The 21,980-nt window shown below is 45.1% G+C and overlaps 1 protein-coding gene across 6 annotated transcripts in view; it reads right to left on the bottom strand.

Annotated features, from left to right (window-relative positions):
* Positions 1 to 2,729: 2,729 nt before the first annotated feature.
* LRP8 (LDL receptor related protein 8) overlaps positions 2,730 to 21,980 on the bottom strand; it is a 72,910-nt gene continuing 53,659 nt past the window's right edge. For 2 of the 6 annotated variants that reach the window (XM_036256015.1, XM_036256020.1), the window contains 10 exons: positions 20,341 to 20,568; positions 19,331 to 19,449; positions 18,942 to 19,081; positions 17,117 to 17,258; positions 16,099 to 16,251; positions 14,837 to 15,061; positions 13,162 to 13,230; positions 8,317 to 8,489; positions 7,187 to 7,363; positions 4,771 to 4,934 (listed from right to left, as the gene is read on the bottom strand). In XM_036256015.1, the coding sequence (XP_036111908.1) occupies positions 4,896 to 4,934; positions 7,187 to 7,363; positions 8,317 to 8,489; positions 13,162 to 13,230; positions 14,837 to 15,061; positions 16,099 to 16,251; positions 17,117 to 17,258; positions 18,942 to 19,081; positions 19,331 to 19,449; positions 20,341 to 20,568 (1,465 nt within the window). In that variant the 3' untranslated portion in view covers positions 4,771 to 4,895. Of the gene's footprint in view, positions 4,935 to 7,186; positions 7,364 to 8,316; positions 8,490 to 13,161; positions 13,231 to 14,836; positions 15,062 to 16,098; positions 16,252 to 17,116; positions 17,259 to 18,941; positions 19,082 to 19,330; positions 19,450 to 20,340; positions 20,569 to 21,980 lie in introns of all 6 variants that reach the window. The other 4 variants (XM_036256017.1, XM_036256021.1, XM_036256016.1 and 1 more) reach the window with 3 other exon arrangements.

Raw genomic sequence — 21,980 nt, 5'->3', positions numbered from 1 at the left:
AAACAATACTTTAGGATTTTAAAAAATGAATTTAATCTTTCTCTAGAAACAGTGCACTGATTTTACAAATGTCCACATTTGGTTTTTAGTTCACCAAGATGCTGCCAGTACAGCTCATGAGATGCACGCACCACCCTTTGCCTCTGGAAGAGAAACCAGACTCCAAAGGGGACTGAGTACAGAAGCCATCGGAACTCAGAATGACAAGACAAAAAGAGAAGGAACAGTTAGTGACTCGACATTCTAACATGCCTGTTACATTACATCAAATGTCATTTGTTTGTGTGTGGTGGGGAGACAAACAAGGAAAATTCATTTGGGTACAATGTGGAGTTTGCAAACCAGTACTTCACCGTCAAATTAACAACAGCTTGTATAGAACAAAATGGTATTTTAAAGCACGTGGTTTGTACAGGTATTTTTCTCTTGTAATTTTTGTAAAAAAGTATCAAAACCTTCATGTCTTTAAATATATATATACATATACAGGTGGCTCTTTTAAAATTACTTTTTATAGCACAAACTGTTTGTAAATACAGTGTTTCTGCTGATTCCTGACTGTGCACATGGTGCATAGCCTGAATGAAGAGAGCTTCCTGATTTCTTTTATTAACTGAAAATTTGAAGCTGTAATTCCTCCACCTCTAAGTTTTCCATATCCTGAAAATCCCCAGTACCCTAAAAACAGTGTAAGAAGACTCCAATACTTTATCTTCATGCATTGATGGGAAAGGAGGTAATTTACTCTGAAACGTTTAACTGCTAACCATTTAAATTCTGTGAAATGATGAATGCATGGCTGAAATTAGGGAGTGAGGTGGGGAGGCTCACATTCCTGTGCCCTCTACATTCCCACCAGCACCTGACTGGACAGTGCTTGGGGTCCCCTCTGCGGACTCCACGTCTTCAAAATTTCCAGTTTTCTTTCTCACTGTTGAGAAAATCTCAGAGGCTCTTGACAACATGGAACACTTCTGTGAAAATCCCACTGCCCTTATATTAGTTTTCATTGACCATATAAAAAAAAAAACTTTAACTCAGATATATGAAAAGCAGTCACTGTCTCTCTTTGGCCACTGGAAAGCTTGAGGCTGAAGCTGTCACATCTTCAAGTGCCGGCAACGCATCCTTGATGACTTTCCCATGCACTTGGTGCCTCGTACACAGTAAATGACCAAGAAATGTTTGCTGAATTGAATCAAAAGTTAAATAGAAGTATTCTATAAAGTGCTTATATTGAACCTGTCTTTCCATCCAGCCTCATTTCTTGCTAAGTCCCCCTTGAGCTCTTTGCTCGTTAAAATGAATTACATGCAATTCCTTAAAGTCCCCATGCTGTTTCATGCCTCTGTCTTAGTTCAGTGTTTCTCTGCCTGAAGCAGCCTGACATCCCTACTTAGTTTTTAAGACTTAGCTTAAGGTCAGTTCCCCTACAATGGCTTTCTGGACCCCGTTTCTCATCTCCTTTGGTAGAAATGACTGCATTGTACCAGAACAGTACTCTGAAAAGAATCTATTCCTTTTTTGTTTCCACATCTTTCCTTACTGCTCTTGTGAGCTCAAGAAGTACAGAAAACGTTTGATTGACCTGTACATCTGCAGTACCTGACTCTTAGTTGGTACCTAACAGATGGTTTCAGTGAAAGAATATATTGCAATCACAAAGAGAGTGGGAGGGATCAATAGTGCTTGTTGCCATAAATTTAGATCTAGTTGGTTATCTCAATCTGTTTTATAATCATGCTATCAAAAATAAGTAAATGAACCCTGGCTGGTTTGGCTCAACGGTTAGAGCATCAGCCTGAGGTCCAGAGAGACCTGGGTCCGGTTCCTGCTAAGGGCGCGTACCTTGGTTGTAGTTTGTCCCTGGCCCTGGTTGGTCGTGTGGGTGGCAGCCACTTGATGTGTCCCTTTCACGTGGATGTTTCTCTCTCTCTCTCTCTCTTTCCCTCCCACTCTATCTGAGCAAAAAAAAAAAAAAAAAAAGTAAGTAAATGAAATTTTAGTTTTCCCTGTTTCTGGAAGGCCATTTCTACCAGTGCTTTCATAATTCCATTGGAAGGATAGGTAGCAGATCAGTACAACGTTCGGGTAGTGTAATGTAGTCAACTGGAGAAGAAGAGGGAGGAAAAGGACCAGGACCAGTTTCTTTTAAATAGAGAAAAATTGTCTGATAAATTTTCTTCCCTCCTGGCATTATCTCTAAGCTCCCTTCCAGCTCTATGGTCCAGTGACTCTCTAACCTGTTCTCGACTTGTTGATATACGATGGCACAGGGGCAAAAGGCAACAGAAATGCAACTAAATCTCAGAATGAGGCTTAAAAGCCTTCAGGACTAGAGGATGGACCTGACTCCTCAGAGTTCTCTATTTTACTATTATCCAACACGTGAGTGTTCCACACTTTTGTTTTTTGTAGATTGTTCCCATAGCTGCCTTTCAAACTGCAGTTGTAGCATATTCAGAAAACGTGGGTGTCTCTGAGAAAGTTGTGTTTCATCATCATTTTGCGACCTCAGACTGAATCATCATGACCCTATTCATTATTTTTTTCTGTGAAGGCCAGGAGCTGACTGAAGGTTCAGATATTATGCATTAGTCACTGTTATCATTTTGCCCAGGACACTCTATTTCTTTGGGGGCAGGTTACAGAAAAAGTTGCTTGTTTTGTGTAAATTTCAATGATTTTTCATTTTCATCATTTTTCTTCAGTCAGAAATAATTTTACTTTTTATTCTTGAAAGAATTGTAGTAAGTGATTAAGTTCCAGAGGAGTTGGCCAGCTGTTTTTAGAATTCTATTTGGTAATGGTCATTCTAGGCGAATTGCATTTTCCCTCTTAATGGATGTTTCAGGACTATCAACACATGCATATCATGAAGAAATTGATTGTTTATGCAAAACACAGTGCCCAGGCTCCAGAATAGTTGTTTTCTCAGAATTTAGGAGACCATGAGTGACGTAGAGAAAGGTCCTAGGAACAGGGTGATAGAACTCCAGAATGTCTGCCTGGAAATTCAAAGGGTATCAAGCTGGTGAGACATCTAAGCTTCATTGAGTTGGGGGCAGCCAGGAAGCAGGAGAGAGGAATTTTCTTAAATGTGTGAAGTTCCAGGTATGATAAGGTTAAATACATGTCCTCTGCTCCTAAGTAAGTAAGCCAAACACTTCTGTGTCACATCTTGTCCCTGGCTGTCCAGTGGGAGTGACGTGGTAGAACAACAGAGTTAAGGAAAGACCGTGGATGAGAGCCAGTGGGGACCAGATTGCTTCTGGGACTGTCAGATTCTGTCTTCAATGGTAGGCCCCACAGAGAAAAGAGCACTTCTCCCCGCCTCCCCCAAGGGCCAGGAGAAGCAAAGAGAGTATCCACAGTGGGGAAAAAATCTGTACATATACCTAGAGCTTTTCCTTTTATTTACAAAGCAGTAAACCAAATCTCTGTGTGAACATATATATTCAGTGTACTATAATATTGCGTATACCATTGTCCCCTCAAACACAACTTTAGGTTTGGCCACTTTTTCTGACTTAAGCCCAAAATTAGTTTCATCTATGTGAACACATTATGGCAGCAAACCTATGTATTACACTTCCCCGCCTAAAGGAAATGGTAGAGAGTGAGAGGAAGGGAGAGAGGGAGATGTAACAAAGCCTATGCCACCATCTGTAGCCTCGTCCATAGCACATCTCAGGGTTCTGTGCCTAACTCAGTTCCCAGAGTAAAACTTGGGCTGTTCTAGAAACATCTCCACTTAGCTCTCTATAACCAGGAAGGTACCCTCAGGGTGCTTCAGAGGAACCTTAATGAATTCAACCCAAGTGTCCTGAAGGAAAATGAAGTTGCTTGAAATGTTGAACTTTAAAACCAGGAGTAGCCAAGGTTCAGGCATGTTCTCATCTGATCTCACAAGGACTTCTGGTCCCGTGTAAAGTCAGTACACTGGCCTTAGCCACACTAGAAAAAGCTCAGGTGAGGGTCACAGCAGCCATGGGTGAGCGGAAGGGCTTCTCCTGACTGATTCAGGTCCCAGGAATAGCCAGAGGTGGAAAGATTCTGCCTGTTCCACTACATGTTTGCACAAACCATGGTATCTGTTTTCTGAGCTAAATCTCCAAAGGCTTCTCTGAAAACTCCATGTACCCTCTTGTGGACTGTCTTAAAATCTATTTATCTTTATGTACTTGAATAACAGCCACAGGTGCTCCTCCTCTCTAGATTTTTCTCTTGCACACACATGCAGACAAACAAAAATGCACACAGAGTCTGTGCGGTGGGCCAGTCATACCAAAAATAAATACTCTCATGTCTCTAAATTATTTATAGAACTAATCTTATCTCTGAAGTTTGTTAATAAATAATCTAAGTTGGGGAGGGAGTTGAGGTGTTTTTTTCTTCTTCTTCTTCTTCTTCTTCTTTTTTTTTATGTTGATGGATAGCCACAAAGCATAATCATTTTATTTACAAAAAAAACCCCACAAAACTCCAAACCTAAAAAAGCCCCTCCAAAATCAAATACTCTCTCTGTAAATATAGTTTTTAAATGATGAGTAAGCTACTGTACCATCGGCCCCATTTGGTTATTTACAGCATGTTAGTCACTCAGCAGTAGCCATTCCATGAATTCCTCATGGGTAGTGCAACCAGTTAAAAAGTGTATAAAACATTATACATATAAAAACTCTCACATCCTTTGGATGTTTGCAGTTCATCATAACTTTGTGGTTACCTTTCCGCAACATAAATTTTAAAAAATTACACACACACACACACACACATACACACACGCTCACACAGACCCACATACAGAAATCCTTCCATCCAGGCATACACCATCCAGAGAGTGTAGTGCATGGAACTGAATTCCGTGAGGCATGAAGGGAGTGGTCCCATCCTTACGGCAGTCCATCATCTTCAAGGCTTAATGCCACTCGCTGGGGAGACAGAGCAAAGAAATCACCATTAGACCTGTAGGAGTTACTTATACCAGGCATTCTATTACTTTACAGGCATTAACTCATATAATCTTTAAACTACCCCAAGAGACAGGTTTGTCATATTTATTTTACAGATGAGAAAATTGAGACTCAATGAGCTTAAATGTGTGTCCTGGATCACGTAGCAAGTGGATGAACAAAAATTTGAACCCAGATCTGTGCGAATCCAGAGCTTTAGCTTTTCCCATCATTCTGTTCTGCCTCTTTGTAAAGGAGGGCTGCAGAGATCTAAACTTTCTCAATCCTTTCTTGAAGGATTTTAGGTTTGCATATGTTTTGGGTTAGTTTTGACATATGTTTAATCCCAGGTCACTAGCTAGTTGTCTCTAGCATGTTAGTCACAGCTAGGAAGGTAATCTGCTGCACCCCTCCCAAATGATTATACAGAATTGGAAGGCAGTTCAGGTCAATGAAGTTCAATACCTCTTTCCTTTACCACTACTTTCTAGTTATTAGATGCTAGATTTCCCTCTGTGACAAATGGCTGACCACTGAATGGTGAACCCACTAATCCCTGAGCCAGTCTATTCTATTTTGGACAATGGATTTAAATTCTCTCATTTATTGACATGAAATTTGTTTCTTTATATCTTCTGATGTTTCCTAATTCTCTTCCTTAGACTCAGAGGGTTCAACATAGACAACACTTGAAATTTACATTGTGGTTGAGTTCCCTTCCTTCGGAGTATTATCTTCTCCAAGTTATACATCTAGCTTTCCCCAACTGGTCCTGTTGTAATTCTGTTTCCCACTCATCCACTTCTTGGATACCGTCCTTTGGACAGACTCGTGTTTCAATATCTTCTCATAGCTATGTGAATTTGGGCTAACCACTTCACCTTTCTGAGCCTTGGTTTCATCATCTGTCAAGTGGGAATAATAATAAGACCTACTTTCTAGGGTTGTTGGGAAATCAAATGAGATAATGTATATAGAGTGCTTAATATAGTACTTAACACACATGGGGTCCAGAGTATTCTAGATCAACCTAACCAGCATGAAATATAACCAGACAAGCATTTTCTATCTCTGGACATTCTACATACAATAAAAGGTAACTCCACTGTCTTTCATGTCACCTTTGGTTATTTGTGGTTTTGCATGAATGCCATGGCTTTGCTCCACTAGCATAGATATTTGAGAGCATCTTTTTCTAGTCTAGTTTCCCTCCCACTCTCACCAAGACAGATCTCTAGGCCGAAAGCAGGTCCCAGAAGTGCTACCTGAGAAAGGGACAGGGAGAGAACAGGTTGTTGAGAATACAGGTCTCTAGAGCTTCAAGGCTATTTACCCCATGACATAGCACGGGTTTTTGTGTGTATACAGACTGGAGTTTGAATCCTGGTTCTGCCACTTCTAGTTGTGATCCTTGGTATTATTCAATTTCTGAGTCTCAATTTCCTCATCTGAAAAATGGGGCTAATAATATCAACTTTATAAGGTTACTGTAAAGACTAAACAAGAAAATGCATGTGAAACTCTGAGTGGTGTCTGATACATAGTAGGTTCTCACTAAAGGTTGATTTCCTCACTCTCCTACTCTATTTCTCTGCAAATAGCAGGAGGTGATTCCTCAGTTCCAGATTCCTCGGGAATAGCTCCTCCTGAATGGTTGTTTCCTTCTGGAAGTAATGCCACTTCCCATTTGCAGAGGGCTTATAACGCACAGAGCACTCTTACATGTGCTCTCTCACTTGAACTTTATAAACTTAGGAGGCAGGTAGAAGGGGAGTTATTATCCCCATTTTCCAAGTAAAAGTGAGCAGAGAAGTGGCTAAAATCACAGGGCTGTGGAATAGTGAAACTGGGAGTCATCTCTTTACTCCAAGCTCAACATTTCTTCCACTGTGCCCTCTCTGATCATTACAATTTGGTTAAGCAACTATTTGCTTGGATTGGCCCAGGCTAAGAATCCTCAAAGCCACCTGTTAGCCCTCCTCACTTGCTCAGTCTCATTTCCCTTGTCTCCCCTTCACGAACAATTTGCTTCAGTCTGTCCTGCTCATACTCAATCATTTCTTCCACATGCCATTTCCTCAGTCTGCAACTAACCCATCTTTTCTCTTTGTGCCAATCCCCAGCTTATAGGTTGCAGCCTTCCAGAACCAGAAAGTCTTAGATTGGCTGTACCTGCCTGGGTTCACACCCTCACTCATCAGCCCCTCAGACTCAGAGCGGCACTGCCCTACCTTGCACTTGACGACAGGCAGTTCGGAAAGAGGGTTCTTCGGGAGTTGGTGCAGCTGTGACCTTGGTTCTCCCGGCAAGACAAAAAGCTCCTTGAGGGCAGGGGCTGAGTCTTCCAGTTCTCTGGTCTCCCCAACACAGGGCTCTGCCCACAGTGGGCGATCAAAGCTGCTGATTGCCTGACGGGGGATGGACTGGATGACCTATGAGGTTACACTCAGCCCCCTGATTGCTATACAACCATGACACTGCTTCCACCACTTTGTTGTCCTTGCTCCCCCAACAAGCCATGCCCTGTTGTGCCTCTCAGCTTTTGCACATGCTTCTTTCTGGAGTGCCATTTGCCTCCTTCTCTACCAGGAAAATTGCTACTACTCTTTCAAGGATACAGTTTATCTGCCACCTCCTCTGTGAGGCACTCCCTGCCAGATTTCCCAAACAGAAGTAATAGCCCCCTTGTTGATTTGTTCAACAAATATTAACTGGGAGCCACCTATGCTGTGCTAGGCATCAGGGACACAGATGAATCAGATAGTCCTGCCCTCAAGGAGCTCACGGTCTAGTGGGAAGACCAACGACTAAAAAGACAAGTTGACCAGAGTGTGACAGGTGCTGTGATGGAGAGAGGCTGTGGGAGAACAAAGAAAGCCAGAGAAAGTTTCCCAGAAGAGAGGACTCTTGATCTTCCACCATGGCACTTGGCACACAGCTGTACAATAATAGTAAGTGAGGATCTCTTACTCCCACCAGCTCCTTGGGAGCAAGTACATCCTTCCTTCCTTTTGAACACTTAATATCTAATGTGGTGCTTGGTTCATAACCAGCATACAGCGTTTGTTGAAATGAATACATTTGAATTGAATGGCCCCAGTTACCCTTCCAGGTCAAGGTTCTAAAAACTTACTCAGCAGAGAAAAAGACATTTGGTGTCTTTACTTCCAGGAAGAGCCTCTAGGAATAAGAAGGCCCTGATACCCTTCTACCCCAACTACCTACTCCAACATTTCTGTGTCCCCAGGGCGTAGAACAGTGCCTGGCACATGGTAGGCTCTTGATAAATGTTTGAAGGAAGGGAAGAAGGGAGGAAGAAAGAAAGGGAGGAAGGAATTCATTCTTCAGCAAGGATACTTACTGCAGGATAGACATGGCCAATCTGAGCAGTCCTCCCTATGTGGAGCTCATCTTCATCCTCTTCTTCTGTTGTTTTCCTGTACACTGGGTTGTCAAAATTCATGCTTTTGGTGTTCTTCCGCTTCCAGTTTCTCCAGATCAGGTAGCCGCTCATGCACAGCAGGGCTATTACCCCTGGAGGAAGAGACAGTTGCGCTAGACCTCCAGCAGGCTCCAGCCCGTTGCTCAGACGTCAGTGCACCTCTTACCACCTCTTCAATCTTACTGCCCTTGTTCCTTAGGCTCTATTACTGTATGTTCTTTTTCCACTGCTCAGAAGCCCTTTTCCCATCTCCGCTTTCATTAACTGCTCATCCTTCAAATCCAGCTCAAATGTGAAGTCTTGCTCAACTTCTTAAGGTATAGTCAGTTGTTCCCTCACATGTGTTCCCAGACCATGGTATCGTACTTTACATGTGACCCCCAACCAGATTGAGCTCTTTGAGGGCAGGGACTGTGTCTTCTTTCTCTCTCTATGCCCAGTGCCTTGCACTGAGTAGGTGCTCAGTAACATGTGCTGAGTAAATGAGTGAATTTCTTCACCACACATTTGCCCTAATGCTGCTGCTTCCCTGGATTTCTCTAAGAAAATGATTTTCTCCCCAAATTGAAGGGACTCTGCAAGAAGAGGAGCATCTCTAGAAGAAGAGAGAGCAGGGAAACACCAGCTCTGAGTTAGAATAAGTGCATAAATTAATGCGTAAAGGAGGAAGTTCTCAAACAGCTGAGCAAAAATGGGGCAAGCATCTTCATGAGATAGTAATCAACACTCTGAGCATTCACGTGCAGGCTGGATAGTACCTATCCAGGATGTAACAGAGGGGGTTTCTACTTTGGTGAGATTATAATAATTGGTATCCATTAAAGATAGGAACAAGGCAAGGATGCCTCTTTTTTTTTTTTTCCCTCACCTGAGGACATTTTTCCATTTTTTTGTTCAGATAGAGTGGGAGAGAGAGAGAGAGAAACATCGACGTGAAAGGGACACATCGAGTGGCTGCCACCCGCACGACCAACCAGGGCCGGGGACAAACTGCAACCAAAGTATGTGCCCTTAGCGGGAACCGAACCCGGGTCTCTCTGGACCGCAGGCTGATGCTCTAACCGCTGAGCCAAACTGGCCAGGGCAGGGATGCCTCTTATCATTGTTACTATTTATTGTCCCAGAGAGCTAGCTATGCAGTAAGACCAGATAAAGAATTGAAGAGTACATATATGGGAAAGGGAAAAACCAAAATGTTATTCTTTTTTTTTTTTAATCCTCATCCGAGGACATTTTTCCATTTTTTGTACAGACAGAGTGGGAGGGAGAGAGAGGAAGAGAGAGAGAGGGAAACATCGATGTGAAAGGGACACATCGAGTGGCTGCCACCCGCACGACCAACCAGGACCGGGGACAAACTGCAACTGAGGTACATGCCCTTAGCGGGAACTGATCCTGGGCCTCTCCGGACCGCAGGCGGGCGCTCTAACCGCTGAGCCAAACCGGTCAGGGCCCAAAATGTTATTCTTAACAGATAATGTGTGTTTTGAAAAAATCTTAGAGAAGCAGATGAAAAACTTTTAGAAAAATTTTAGTTAATCAAGAATCCACATAAAAAATCAATAGCTTTCATATTAAGCAGCAACAACTAATTAGAAAATGGAATGGAATAAGAACACATTCATAATAGCCCAGCAAAACCTACAAAATACCTGGGATAACCTAACAAGATATGTGCAAGTCCTATATGATCTACAAAATTCTACTGAAGGACATAATAGAAGGCTCAAATAAATAGAGAGGTATGTTATGTTTCTTGATGGGAAGCTTCAATATTGTAAAAATGTACATTCTCTCCACATCAATTTATATATCCAAAGAATAAGATTCCATCATGATTTTTTATATAGATGAACAAGATGATTCGAACGTTCATCCAGAAGAGAAATTAAATAGAAATAGCTACGGAAATGTTGCAAGAATAATAATGTCCTATTAGATATTAAAACATATCACAAAGATGTACTTCTAGTATATAGGAACAGACAGATGACTGGGAGGAGAATAAACAGCCTAGAAGCAGGCAAGTATGCACAGGCAAGTAGTTTATCATAAAGTCAGAAGGAAAGGAACTATTCAGTAATGGTCTTGGGAAAACTAGACAGGCATGTAAAAAAAGTTACATTTCTACCTCACATGATACTCTAAAATAAATTCCAAATGTATTAATATCTAAATACAAAAAAAAAGGTTTAATGTAACAGAAAAATACATAGGGAGCTATTTTAATAATTTAGAGTGAGGCAAACCTTCCTAAGACCCAGAAATCAACACAAAAGATGAACTATCTGATATTTAAACATTTTTTAATTTACACATGGCAAAAGTTACCATGAACACATTTCAAGTGGCATTTAATATTCATTATGTATAAACATTTCTATAAATAAGAATAAATTAAAAAATAGAAAAATAAAAAAAGACTGTGAATAGGCAATTCATTAAGGATGAAATATAAATGGCCAATAAGCTTATGAGACAGAAAAATATCAGGGAAAGAATACTCATCTTTCACCCCTCCGATTAGCAGAAATTTAAAATATTGATTATATCAGAGTGGATTGTTGTCAAGGAAACAGCACACACATGCCCTTCTGCAGAGCAGAGGATGCCAGGAAAGGGGTTGATTTCTCTTTCACTGAACAACACTCAGAGCATTTCCCACTCACTCCACTCAATATAAGTCTGGAACAGCCTCACTGTCATCTTTACTGTTGAACCCCTTTCAAGGCCAATTCAATGCCATCTTCTCCAGAAGTGCCATTCCCTCTCCTCCACAGGGCATGACACCCCTATTACAGCACATAATATGCATTAATACCTCTTTAAGTGATTTAATAATCACTTAAAATTTTTTTAACTTTTTAAAAAATCAATTTTAGCCCTGGCCGGTTTGGCTCAACGGTTAGAGCGTCGACCTGTGGTCCAGAGACCCGGGTTCGGTTCCCGCTAAGGGCACGTACCTCGGTTGCAGTTTGTCCCCGGCCCTGGTTGGGTCGTGCGGGTGGCAGCCACTCGATGTGTCCCTTTCACGTCGATGTTTCTCTCTCTCTCTGTCTCTCTCTTCCTCTCTCTCCCTCCCACTCTATCTGAACAAAAAATGGAAAAATGTCCTCGGGTGAGGATAAAAATAAATAAATAAATAAATACATAAATAAAATAAAAAAATCAATTTTAGAGAAACATCGACATGAAAGAGAAACATGGGTTTCGGTTGCCTTCTGCACTTCTGACTGGGGATCGAATCCCCAACTTGGTTATGTGCCCTGACCAGGAATTGAACCCGCCACCTTTTGGTGTATAGGGCAATACTCCAACCAAGTCACACTGGCCAGGGCTGTAATCACTTTTTTATGACTAAGTCTGATTAAGGACGGAAAGCTCTTTTTTTAAAATGTGTTTTTATTGATTTTAGAGAGAGAGAGGAAGGGAGAGGGAAAAAGAGGGAGAGAAACATTAATGTGAGAGAAAGACATCGACCAGTTGCCTCCTGTATTCTCCTCTGGGGATCAAACCCACAACCTGGGTATGTGCCCCAACCGGAAATCATACCCTCCACCTTTTGGTGCATGAGATGACATCCAACCAACTGAGCCACTCCAACAAGGGCAAGGACTGAAACCTCTTCAAGTCTCTTTTTCTTCCCTGGATCCTTGGCACTTGACACAGTCCCTGGCTCAGTGTAGAATTTTTTAAAAAACATTCACTCACTAAGTCACCACCATATTGGGGATTCCCAGGATAAGTGGGCAAAGCCCTTGTCCTTGAGGTACTACTCTTGGGTAAGTAAGAGAGATAAAACTATGAACTGACAATCACAATCCAAAGATCCTGACAAGAGGTGACACAGGTATGAGAGACAGGATATTCAGGATACCATTTGAACAGCGAGGTGGGAGAGACTGGATCAGCCCCTGGGCTTCTTGGTGAGATTTAACCAAATGTTACATATTCTGGCCATACTGAGCTCCTCTAGTTCCACCCCTTTCCCCCGTGCCATTTCCCATTCCTGGCTTTGCTCATGCTGTCTTCACTGCTTGTTACTCCTTGATCCTTCTTCACTTGGTTGACTCAGCTCAAATATAACTTCCACTAGGAAACCTTCCCTGCCTGCCTCCCTTCTCTCCCAGTTCTAAGTTAAATGCCTCCTTGGCACTTCCACTAAACTACATATGGCTTAATTTTACGGCATACCATGTCACAATCAAATGATCTGAGTTATGACAAGCCTATAACCTTGGAGGAGAGGAGCCACGTCTTACCCACTTTTAACCACTTTCCTTCCCCTAATCAGAGTCTGGTACATTGTAGCTGCTTGATAAATGTTTATTGAAAACCAAACAGAAAGCAAGCAGGATGGCATGACTGAAGCAACTGCAAGTAGCTCTACTCACGAAGTCAATAAATATTGTATTTCCTACCATGTGCCAGACAGTGCCAGGAGCTGGGGAGAGCGCGAGCACGAGACGCTACCCTGTCCCATGGAGCCTACAGTTCAGCTTCCTGTGGCTGGATGCAAGGGTGAATGAATGGGTTATGGGGGTGCATCCGGATGGTTGCCTGGGGCCAGGTCCTAAAGGGCTTCTCAGTGCCAAGCTAAGAAACCAAATTAAATCAGGACTGGGAGGTGGGCAAGAAGGCTGCCAGGGCAGAGACAGGTCAGCGGGATAGGTCAGCATGCTAAGTGCTCTATCCTTCTAGTGCTTTCCCCAGACCCGGGGCAGGGTCTCTCTCTTCTCCCCAGTGACATGGGACCACACTCACCCATGGGCACAAGGATCCCAATGGCAGCAGCTGTGACTGTTGAGCCCATCTTGCCACCTTCATTCCCATCTGCAAAATACAAACATTTGCAGGATGATGTCTCTTGTTTCTGGTGGTCTGTCTGTCCATCTGCATTATCAGTTTATTTTTAAGAAGTAATTAAAATGGGACACAATATCATGTAGTGGAATCAAGAGCACAGGCTCCTGGGTTGGACTTCTTAGGTTCAAGTCCAGCTCTACTACTCACTATTTGAGTGATCATGGGCAAGTTATATAGTATAAATATACTTCTTTATCTTTAAAATGGGGATAATGATATTACCTACCTCCTAGGGAGATTGTAAAGATTAAATGAGATGATTTATGTAAAATGCTTACTTAGCACAGTGCCTGGCACAGCCTTGCCCTGTTCAAAGAGGGTAGGGAGTGGGGTAGTTGTTGTAAAGTCTAAATAAAATAGGGTATATGAAGCACATTCTAAACTGAAAAGTGCTTGGAAGGTGAACTGTCATTTTTAAAACATATGTTGTCATCTTTTTCACTCTTACAACCATCTTCATTGTGATATCTGTACAGCACTTGGTAGTTCAGAAGGCATCCCCCCGGATCCTCACGACAGTTCTGAGCATGAAGAGAAGTTGTCATCTGCTTTTGCCCCAAGAGAGGAGAGGACTGCCCCAGCAGTGGCCCAGAGGCCAACCTCTCAGTGTGTGTTTCTCCTAGTAACTCTAAGGGCGCCTAGTTACTCAGGGGAGAAAAGAGCGGCGCTGCTTACAAAGCCACCGTGGCACGGCTGCCCTCCCCCTCGGGGCCGAGCAAACGCCGACCGCAGTGTTACAGCCCAGAGCACGATGCAGCCGGGGCACCCCTGCCCAGAGGCTCTGTCCCGGATACGCGGAACTGGAAGGCACACGTGTCCCACCTGCCTCTCAAACTTCCAGGTAGGTGCTCAACTCTGAAAACCCAGTGACTGCTGGGAGGGCAGACCCAGTTAGAAAGGTGCTGCCGAGCTGCTGGGTTTCTGGGCCATGCAGGTATGGGAAAGTTTATCCTTGTAAATAAACTCCCCTTGGCAGGTAACTCAATTAAAGAGGTATTTGCTGGTTAATGAGAGAACTTTTCTAGCAGTGATAATTACTGCTCCTGATGATTTCGTAAGTGGTGAACCTAATTACTTTCATCCCAGGGTTTGGGAAGAGGCATGAGCAGACTGGTCGTGGATATTAGTATCTGAGGAACCTACCGAGGGTGCTGAGAACTGAGACCAGAGCTTTTGAAGTTTCCAAATCCAAGGGACACTCCCTTATATGTACATGTCAGTGACATGTGACACAGACACATGCCCAGAGAGCAGAGGTGGTGTGTGTGAGCACTTCCATTTACACTGTCTCCTTTGCCTCTCCTGGCGATCTTGTGAAGCAGGGAGGAAAAGGGTTATTACTATTCCACTTTGTAGGAGAGGAAACTGAGGCTCAGAGACAGGAAATAGCTTCCTTCAAGACCCTCTGTAAGTTAGGGGCACCTAAGACTCCTAAATCGCAGGTGGGTACTCTACCTCCCTTGGCTTCTTCCTCAGATATCCAACATTCAGCTCTGGTATCGTCTCTCCTTCCCACATATTCCCACACCATGGCTTCCCATATCATGAAAGATGGCAGAACTCATTTCCTTACAGTGCTGGGAGTGGTTGCTGGTTGCAGGGCTTGGGGTAGCCGGGCTGATGCTGGAAGCCCTGGGGGCATTAATGGAGCTTGGGACTGCAGCTGCCAGGCGTGGTGTCTCTGTGCTGTGGTTCTGGTAGGTGGGGCTGTGGATGGTGGTCCCAGGGGCTCCTGTGGAGTCAGCTACTGTCCTCATCGTGGTCAAGGCTAACGTCGTCATTGAGGTAGATTGAGGTGCTGGAGGGGAAATACCACGGAGGTCACTTGGACAGAGAATTTTGTTGATTGAGTGCCTAAATGATTGTCTATGAACTTATGAACTTATGAACTTATCCTCATGGCTCAGCTCAAATGCCATTTCTGTGAAGCCTTCCCTAATCCTCCTGAACGGGCTGTGAGCTTTTCCTTAGCTGAATCCCAAGCACTATGTCTGTGTTTAAACTGCGTGCTGATTTGATAAAGGTGAGTTATTAAAACAAGACTGTAGAATTAGGTGTGGGCAAGACCACTGTAAAAGTCTGGGAGGAGGGAAATCATAAAAATCTAGAAGGCTTTTACAAGCATACTGTTATACCATTAGGTTTAAGTTCTCCACTTTAAACAGTTGAATCTGGAAATCATAAATGATGCAGCAGACTTATGCTCAAACAAAAGGCTTTGACCCTGCAGCAAGATTGGGGAAAGAATATAAATTTATATGGTTGAAGTATTACCTGTTAGTCCCAATCATGTCACAAAAGGGCTTCTATGTAGTGTATTAAGTTCTGGCAAGAAATAGGCAAGCTTACAGTCACCTGCATATAAACAGCGACTAAAGCCATGAGGATCAACATTGTTTTGTTTTTTAAATGTACTGATTTTTTGTACATATTACGCATTCATTGGTTGACTCTTGTATGTGCCCTGACTGGAGATCAAACCCGCAGCCTTGGCATATTGGGATGATGCTCTAACCAACTGAACTACCTGGCCAAGGCTGATCAAAGGTTCTTAATTTGAAGTCTTGAAGGGGTTCCAGAAAGCCCCTGAAAGTGAATTTAAAATGTTGTCTGTATATGTGACTTTTGGGGTGAGTGAGAAGAGGAAAGCCTTGTAAGGACCCTGGGGGACACCAGCATTCAAGGAAGGTAAAAAAGAGGAGACTGCAAAGGCAGGTAGCTAGAGCAAATGCAGAGAAACCAGGAGCATACAAGTGTCCCGGAAGCCAAGGGAGGATTTTCTGCAGGATGGGGTCGGGCATGGCCAGGGCCACCCCTCCTGATAGGTCCGCTTACCTCGGTAACACCTCTTCATGTCTGGGCCCAGCCACATTGTGTCGGGACAGGCACACGTGTACTTGGGAGAGTGGCTGGAGATCTGAGGAGCAGGAAGGCACAGGTACTCACAGCCTCCATTGGGCTGGGCGCTCAGCTCGCAGGCATCTCCAGCTAGTGGGAGGGAGGGAGAGGGAGGCACCTTCCAGCACCGTACCTGGTGTTTTGTCCCCACACTTTCATTTACTCCTGACAGCAGCTCTTGGAGGTGGGTATTATGCCACAGATTGATAGAGAAAAGACACCCAGGCCCACAAAAAGAATAAACTTGTCAAAGCTGTACTCTAAGAACTTTGGAGAAAGAATTTAAATTGAGGTCTGTTGGACTCTAAAGTCCATGTTATCCCCCCTATGCCACATGCCATTTCTCTTTCTTATATAATCTCCAGATCTAGAATCAGGCACCAAGCTTATCTCCTTTCCTCCCTGTGCTTTCTCACCTTCATCCTGGCAGCCAACTCTGTTAGTTAGACTCAGTATATCCCAGTGAAAGAAGAGGGGAAAACCAGGTGGTAGGATTCCTGGCTTCTATTCCCAGCCAACACACTGAATTACTATCTGGCCCTAGGATACATTCGTTTATACTTCTGTCTAATGGGTACAAATAATAAATGAGAAGCAATGTGTTCCTCACAGCAGAAAGAGCCCTGGAATCCGATTTTAGATTTTAGTTCTGCTACCTGCTAACAATATTTTACCTCTGAACCAGTTTCCTCAATTGTTAAATGAGAACAGTAATACCCGCACTCTGTAGGATTAGCAAAAAGAGGCAATTTATACATTTATTTCTTTATACCCAGGCTTATTTCACCAAGAGCTTGCTTGAGGCAAAATGAAATAAAATATGTGACAGCAAAGCCCTCTACAGATGAGAGGGATTGCTGCCATTATTCCTGGGGCGTCAAGACACGACGCTGCGTGAACGTGAACCAGCCTGGAGAGGACATGGGCAGGGGACCTGGGGCCAGGGAAGGCTCACCTCTTGGCTGCTTCAGCTCATGGAAGATGACAATGTCATGTGGGTTATTGAGGTTCTCTGCTAGGATGGCGATTTCCAGGCCATTGAGCCGATTTGCGCTGAAAATGGCCTCATTCTCCAAGTCTGTCCAGAACACCTTGTCCTGTGGGATACAGATACAAAGGATGGGAGGCCTAGAGCCTAAACCCATGACCTCAATCTGAGGGTTCAGCCCCAAACCATAGTCATAAGAGCTGCCCTGCCATCTCCACTGAGCTCTCCTGTCCACAGATTCACAGTGGGACTCAGCCTCTGACCTGTGGCATGTGCTCTGGCTCCCTTCTGTCTCAGAGGGTTATTCGGTGATTTTGTGCTTTGGCCTGGAGGCTGCTCATTAATGCTTAGCTAGGCCTTGCTTCCTGGGGCCCAGCAGAAACCCAAGTTGGGTCTCTATTAGTTGTTACCATTTCTGGGGCCCAGGACCATGATTGGAGGGAATATGTGGGCTGCTGAGGACTGTTCCTTGCTGGGCCTCCTACAGCCTCTGGGTGTAACGCATGTGCATGCAGTGGTTAGTCCATGCAAGCCTGGCTGTGTATCTGCGGACATGTCCACAGTGACAGGCTCAACACGCGCCTCATGCACAGGTCTGGGCACATACCCGCATGCTCATCCACACACATAAAGACACACTTGTACCTAAAGAAGCACTTGTCTAAGTACTGGTATACATATTTACACACACAAGCACCGGCATATACAGGAATGCATGCTTTCCTTTTGTTAAATTGATTTTAGAGAGGAAGAAATGGGGAGAGGGCTAGGGAGAGAGAGAGACATTGATGTGAGGGAGATACATCGGTTGGTTGCCTCCTGTACCTGCCCTGACTGGGGACTGAACCTGCAACCTAGGTATGTGCCCTGACCAGCAATCAAACCTGCGACTTACAGTGCACAGGATGACACTCCGAACAACTGAGCCACACTGGCCAGGGCAAAGAATGCATGCTTTTAAATTCATTCATGTACACATATGCACATACATATATTTTACACATACGTGCCACAAATATGCACAAGTACATACATGTGTCCGAACACACCTGTCATTTGAAGCAGGGGCTGAATTTGCAGGTGGGGCTTTGCCCATAAATTCAGAGCATTGCTGGGTGACGTCGCTCCAAGCAAATATTGCCAATGCCCACCACAGACCACTGTCCCTTTGCCTCCCCCGCCCCAGTGGCAGAGTTAGTTTTTGGGAAGAGGTAGGTGTGTGAGACCTTGGTTGGTTTTCGCTTCCTTGTTCCCAGAGGAGAAAGGTTGTTAGGGTCAGAACACAGGAGGGTCTCAACTCTCACCCTCCTGGGAGCTTGGATGGGGACGATGTTTGATTCACCTCTATGACCCCAAGATCCAGAAAAGGTCAGTAAAAGTGTGCTGAGTTGCACAGTATCTCTCAGGCCACTTCCAACAATGAATGATTGTAAGGAAATAAAGATTCCTTCTTCCCTCCCTCCCTCCCTCCCTTTATTGGGTACCTTCTGTATATGTGGGCACAGTGCTGGGTGCTGAGAGTTCCAAGAGAAGACATACATGGTCTAGCAACTTACCTCTGAGCAGTGCTCTGAGAGAGTGGTCTTGGGAAGGGAGCACAGGAGAGCTGCCAGGTGGACAACGGGCTGCAAAGCCTTTGCGTGGCGGCAGCTCACCCCGTGCACAGACATGTCAGTTGGCCTCCCTGTCCCTTTGTTTCCATTTGGACAGCTCTAGGAGCCATCCCATCTGAACAAACCTTTTTTGGGCTTTGGCTTCCTGATGGGGCCATGCCTCCCCTCGCAGGGCTCACCTCAAACACAGCTATCCCAAAAGGGTGGCTCAGGAAGTCAGGGGAGGAAATCAGCATCTTTCTGTTGCCTCCGCTGAAGTCGATGCTGGACAGCTGGTGCAGCTTGGAGTCCACCCAGTATAAGCGTTGGTTCAGCAAATCTTGGGGAGATGAAGGGGATAGGGCATCAGGTCACGAGCCTGGGACCACAGCCTAGATCTGGTCTTCTGCCCCCTCCCTGCCCATGTCTCCAGGTCAGGCCTCCAACTGAGGCCATCCTGGGGGCAACCATCAGGAAACACAAGCACTGGCACTATGAGGGGGATGCAGAAACAAGGTCCATGGGGCTCAGGACAGTGGTCAGGACCAGGTGCTAGAACAGCCCCCAATCTAGGGAGGGCAGGGCTCACCCAGGGTGATTCCGTTGGGCCATTCAATATTGTCTGACACCAGGGTTTGCCGGTCCACACCGTTGAGCCCAGACTTCTCAATCTTGGCCTTGTTCCCCCAGTCAGACCAATACATAAACCTAAAAGAGAGAAGAACCCAATAGGGTTTCTTGTCAGGATGTGATTGGGACGGTCTGGATCACGAGGGCTTAACAACCCACTGAATGTTGAACATTTGCTTAGTGAGGACTGGGAAGACCTCTGAAACCCACTGGATCCATTAACCTTAGAGTTAGCAGGCGCTTTAGCCTTCACCTCATCTGAGTCCTGGGAAGCCTGTGTTCCCCGAGTGTCCACCCAGCCTCTGCTGGATAGTCAGGTGCCCATCTCTCACTCCCAGCAGCTCCAGCTATAACCCCAACATGCCAGAATGGAAAGGGCCCATGTCCACTCTCTCTCATTTTCCCGGTCCACAGAGGAGAAAGTGGATGATCTACCAGGGCCATACAGCTAGAACTTTCAGGGCTTCCCTTTTTTCTTGAACATTTATTGAACACTTACTATGTGCCAGGCGCTGGGCTAAGCGGTTTCACCTCACGTACTTACATCAGGGCTATGGAGGAAGTCAACGGGAGGCAGATTTGGGAGTATGAGAAAACAAAAAAAAAACAAAACAAAAAACTTTCTGGCAGGCAGAACTGTCCCCAGGGGCAGTGACGAGCCCGTCAGAGTGTGTGCGCAGCCACCAGGTGTCCACCTGCACTGTGAGCACAGACGTCCTGCCCAGGAGCTTCCACAAAGCAGTCTCTCAGCCTGCCCTGTTCTGAGATGCTCTTATTCTAGTATATAAGCTAGCGAGAGAGTCCCAGAGAACCCTGATGACCAGTGCCCAGAGGACCCTTGGTTGGGGGTTAATAGGCTGAGGGGCCCGCACAGACTTTCTTCCCGTGTGCTGTGTTTAAAGCCCTCAAGAAAGCTCTTGTGACAGACACATGACCACTGCGTGACTGTGCCTACGGTGGGAGACTCACCCTTGCAGGGGGTCCACAGCGATGGCCCGGGGTTCACTGAGGTCATGGCTGAAAAGGGTGCATCGGCGGCCACCATCGACTGTGGCCACTGAGATGGTCTTGTTGCCCGAGTCAGTCCAGTAGATGTGCTTGTGGACCCAGTCCACTGCCAGGCCCTCTGGAGAATGCAGCTGCTCGTCGATGAGGACCTCCTGCTCGGCCGGGTCGCTGGCCTTGTCCATGTACGCGCTAGGAGCAACCAGAGCTGGCCATCGGGCAGGTGTTCTACCCACGCATCCCTCTGAGCTGCCTGTGCACCCTTCTCCTCTCTCTTCCCTCTGGGCTATGGCGGAGGATTCTGGAGGAGCTTAGCTAATTTCTGTTCAACACATCCCCTGGGCCACCAGGGTAAGCATACAGGCTGGAATCAGCCATGGCCTCTAGCCCAGACGAGCTCATTTTATCTTTTTTATTTTTAGGTTTTTTATTTATTTTTTAGAGAGAAAAGAAGGGAGGAGAGATAGATAGAAACATTGATGAGAGAGAACATTGATTGGTCACCTCCTACATGCCCCCTACTGGGGGTTTGGCCCACAATCTGGGCATGTGCCCTGACTGGGAATCGAACCAGCGACCTCTTGGTGCTCAACTACTGAGCCACACTGGCTGGGCTTAATAAATTTTTTTTTTTTTAATTCCTCACCTGAGGATATTTTTCTACTTATTATCAGATAGAGTGGGAGGAAGGAAGAGAGAGAGACAGAGAGAAACATGGATGTGATAGAGCCACATCGACTGGTTGCCTCTTGTATGACCTGACCAGGGCTGGGGACGAACTGCAACCAAGGTATGTGCCCTTGACTGGAATCGAACCCACGACTCATTGGTCCACGGGCTGATGCTCTATCCGCTGAGCCTAACTGGTCAGGGCAGAGGAACTCATTTTAGTGGAGGAGACATTTATAGCCAGATAATTACAATATAATGTGATTTCAGAATATATTCAGGCTATAGCAGCAGAGACATGGAGACTACTACATCATCCTGGAAGGATGCAGAAGGCTCTGTAGTTGAGTCCTGAAGGACCAGTTCACTAGAAACACAAAGAGCATGTGCCAAGGCCCAGAGGTGTGTGTTCCGGAATACTGAATAAGGTGAGGTATTCAGTTAGGGTAGAGCTGGGTAGGTGGAGTATAAGACTGGAAGTAAGTGCAGGAAGGGACCATATCCGGATGGGCTCTGCATTCCATGAGTTGGGGTTTTATCCTGGCACAGATAACCGAACAGGCCAGAGGACACGGTCAGATAGGCATGTTAGGTCACTGTGGCAGCTGTGGACTATGAGATGGGTTGGAAAGGGAGGGAATTAAGGCAGGGAGACTGGTTAGGAGGCTGTTGACTGCGTCCAGGTGAGAAATAAAGGGGTCTGCAGGAGGGTAGAGCCAGTGAGAATGGAGAGAAGGGACTGAAACACAGTAGACACTCAGGAGGCAACATTAACAGGATTCTCTATCTCCCAAATGCTGTTTCTCCCAAGGTTTTCTTCTCCCCCATAATCTTTCTCTGGGTACCTAGTTCCACAGCCCACTGCCATCCGTAACTCTGACTCTCCATCCCGACCAGTCTCTCAAGCTCCAGACTGTACAGCCAACTGGCCCCGC

This window comes from Molossus molossus, unplaced genomic scaffold, assembly GCF_014108415.1.
Source record: "Molossus molossus isolate mMolMol1 unplaced genomic scaffold, mMolMol1.p scaffold_m16_p_12, whole genome shotgun sequence".
Taxonomy (NCBI): Eukaryota; Metazoa; Chordata; class Mammalia; order Chiroptera; family Molossidae; genus Molossus; species Molossus molossus.
This window is presented reverse-complemented; position numbering and strand designations above follow the sequence as displayed.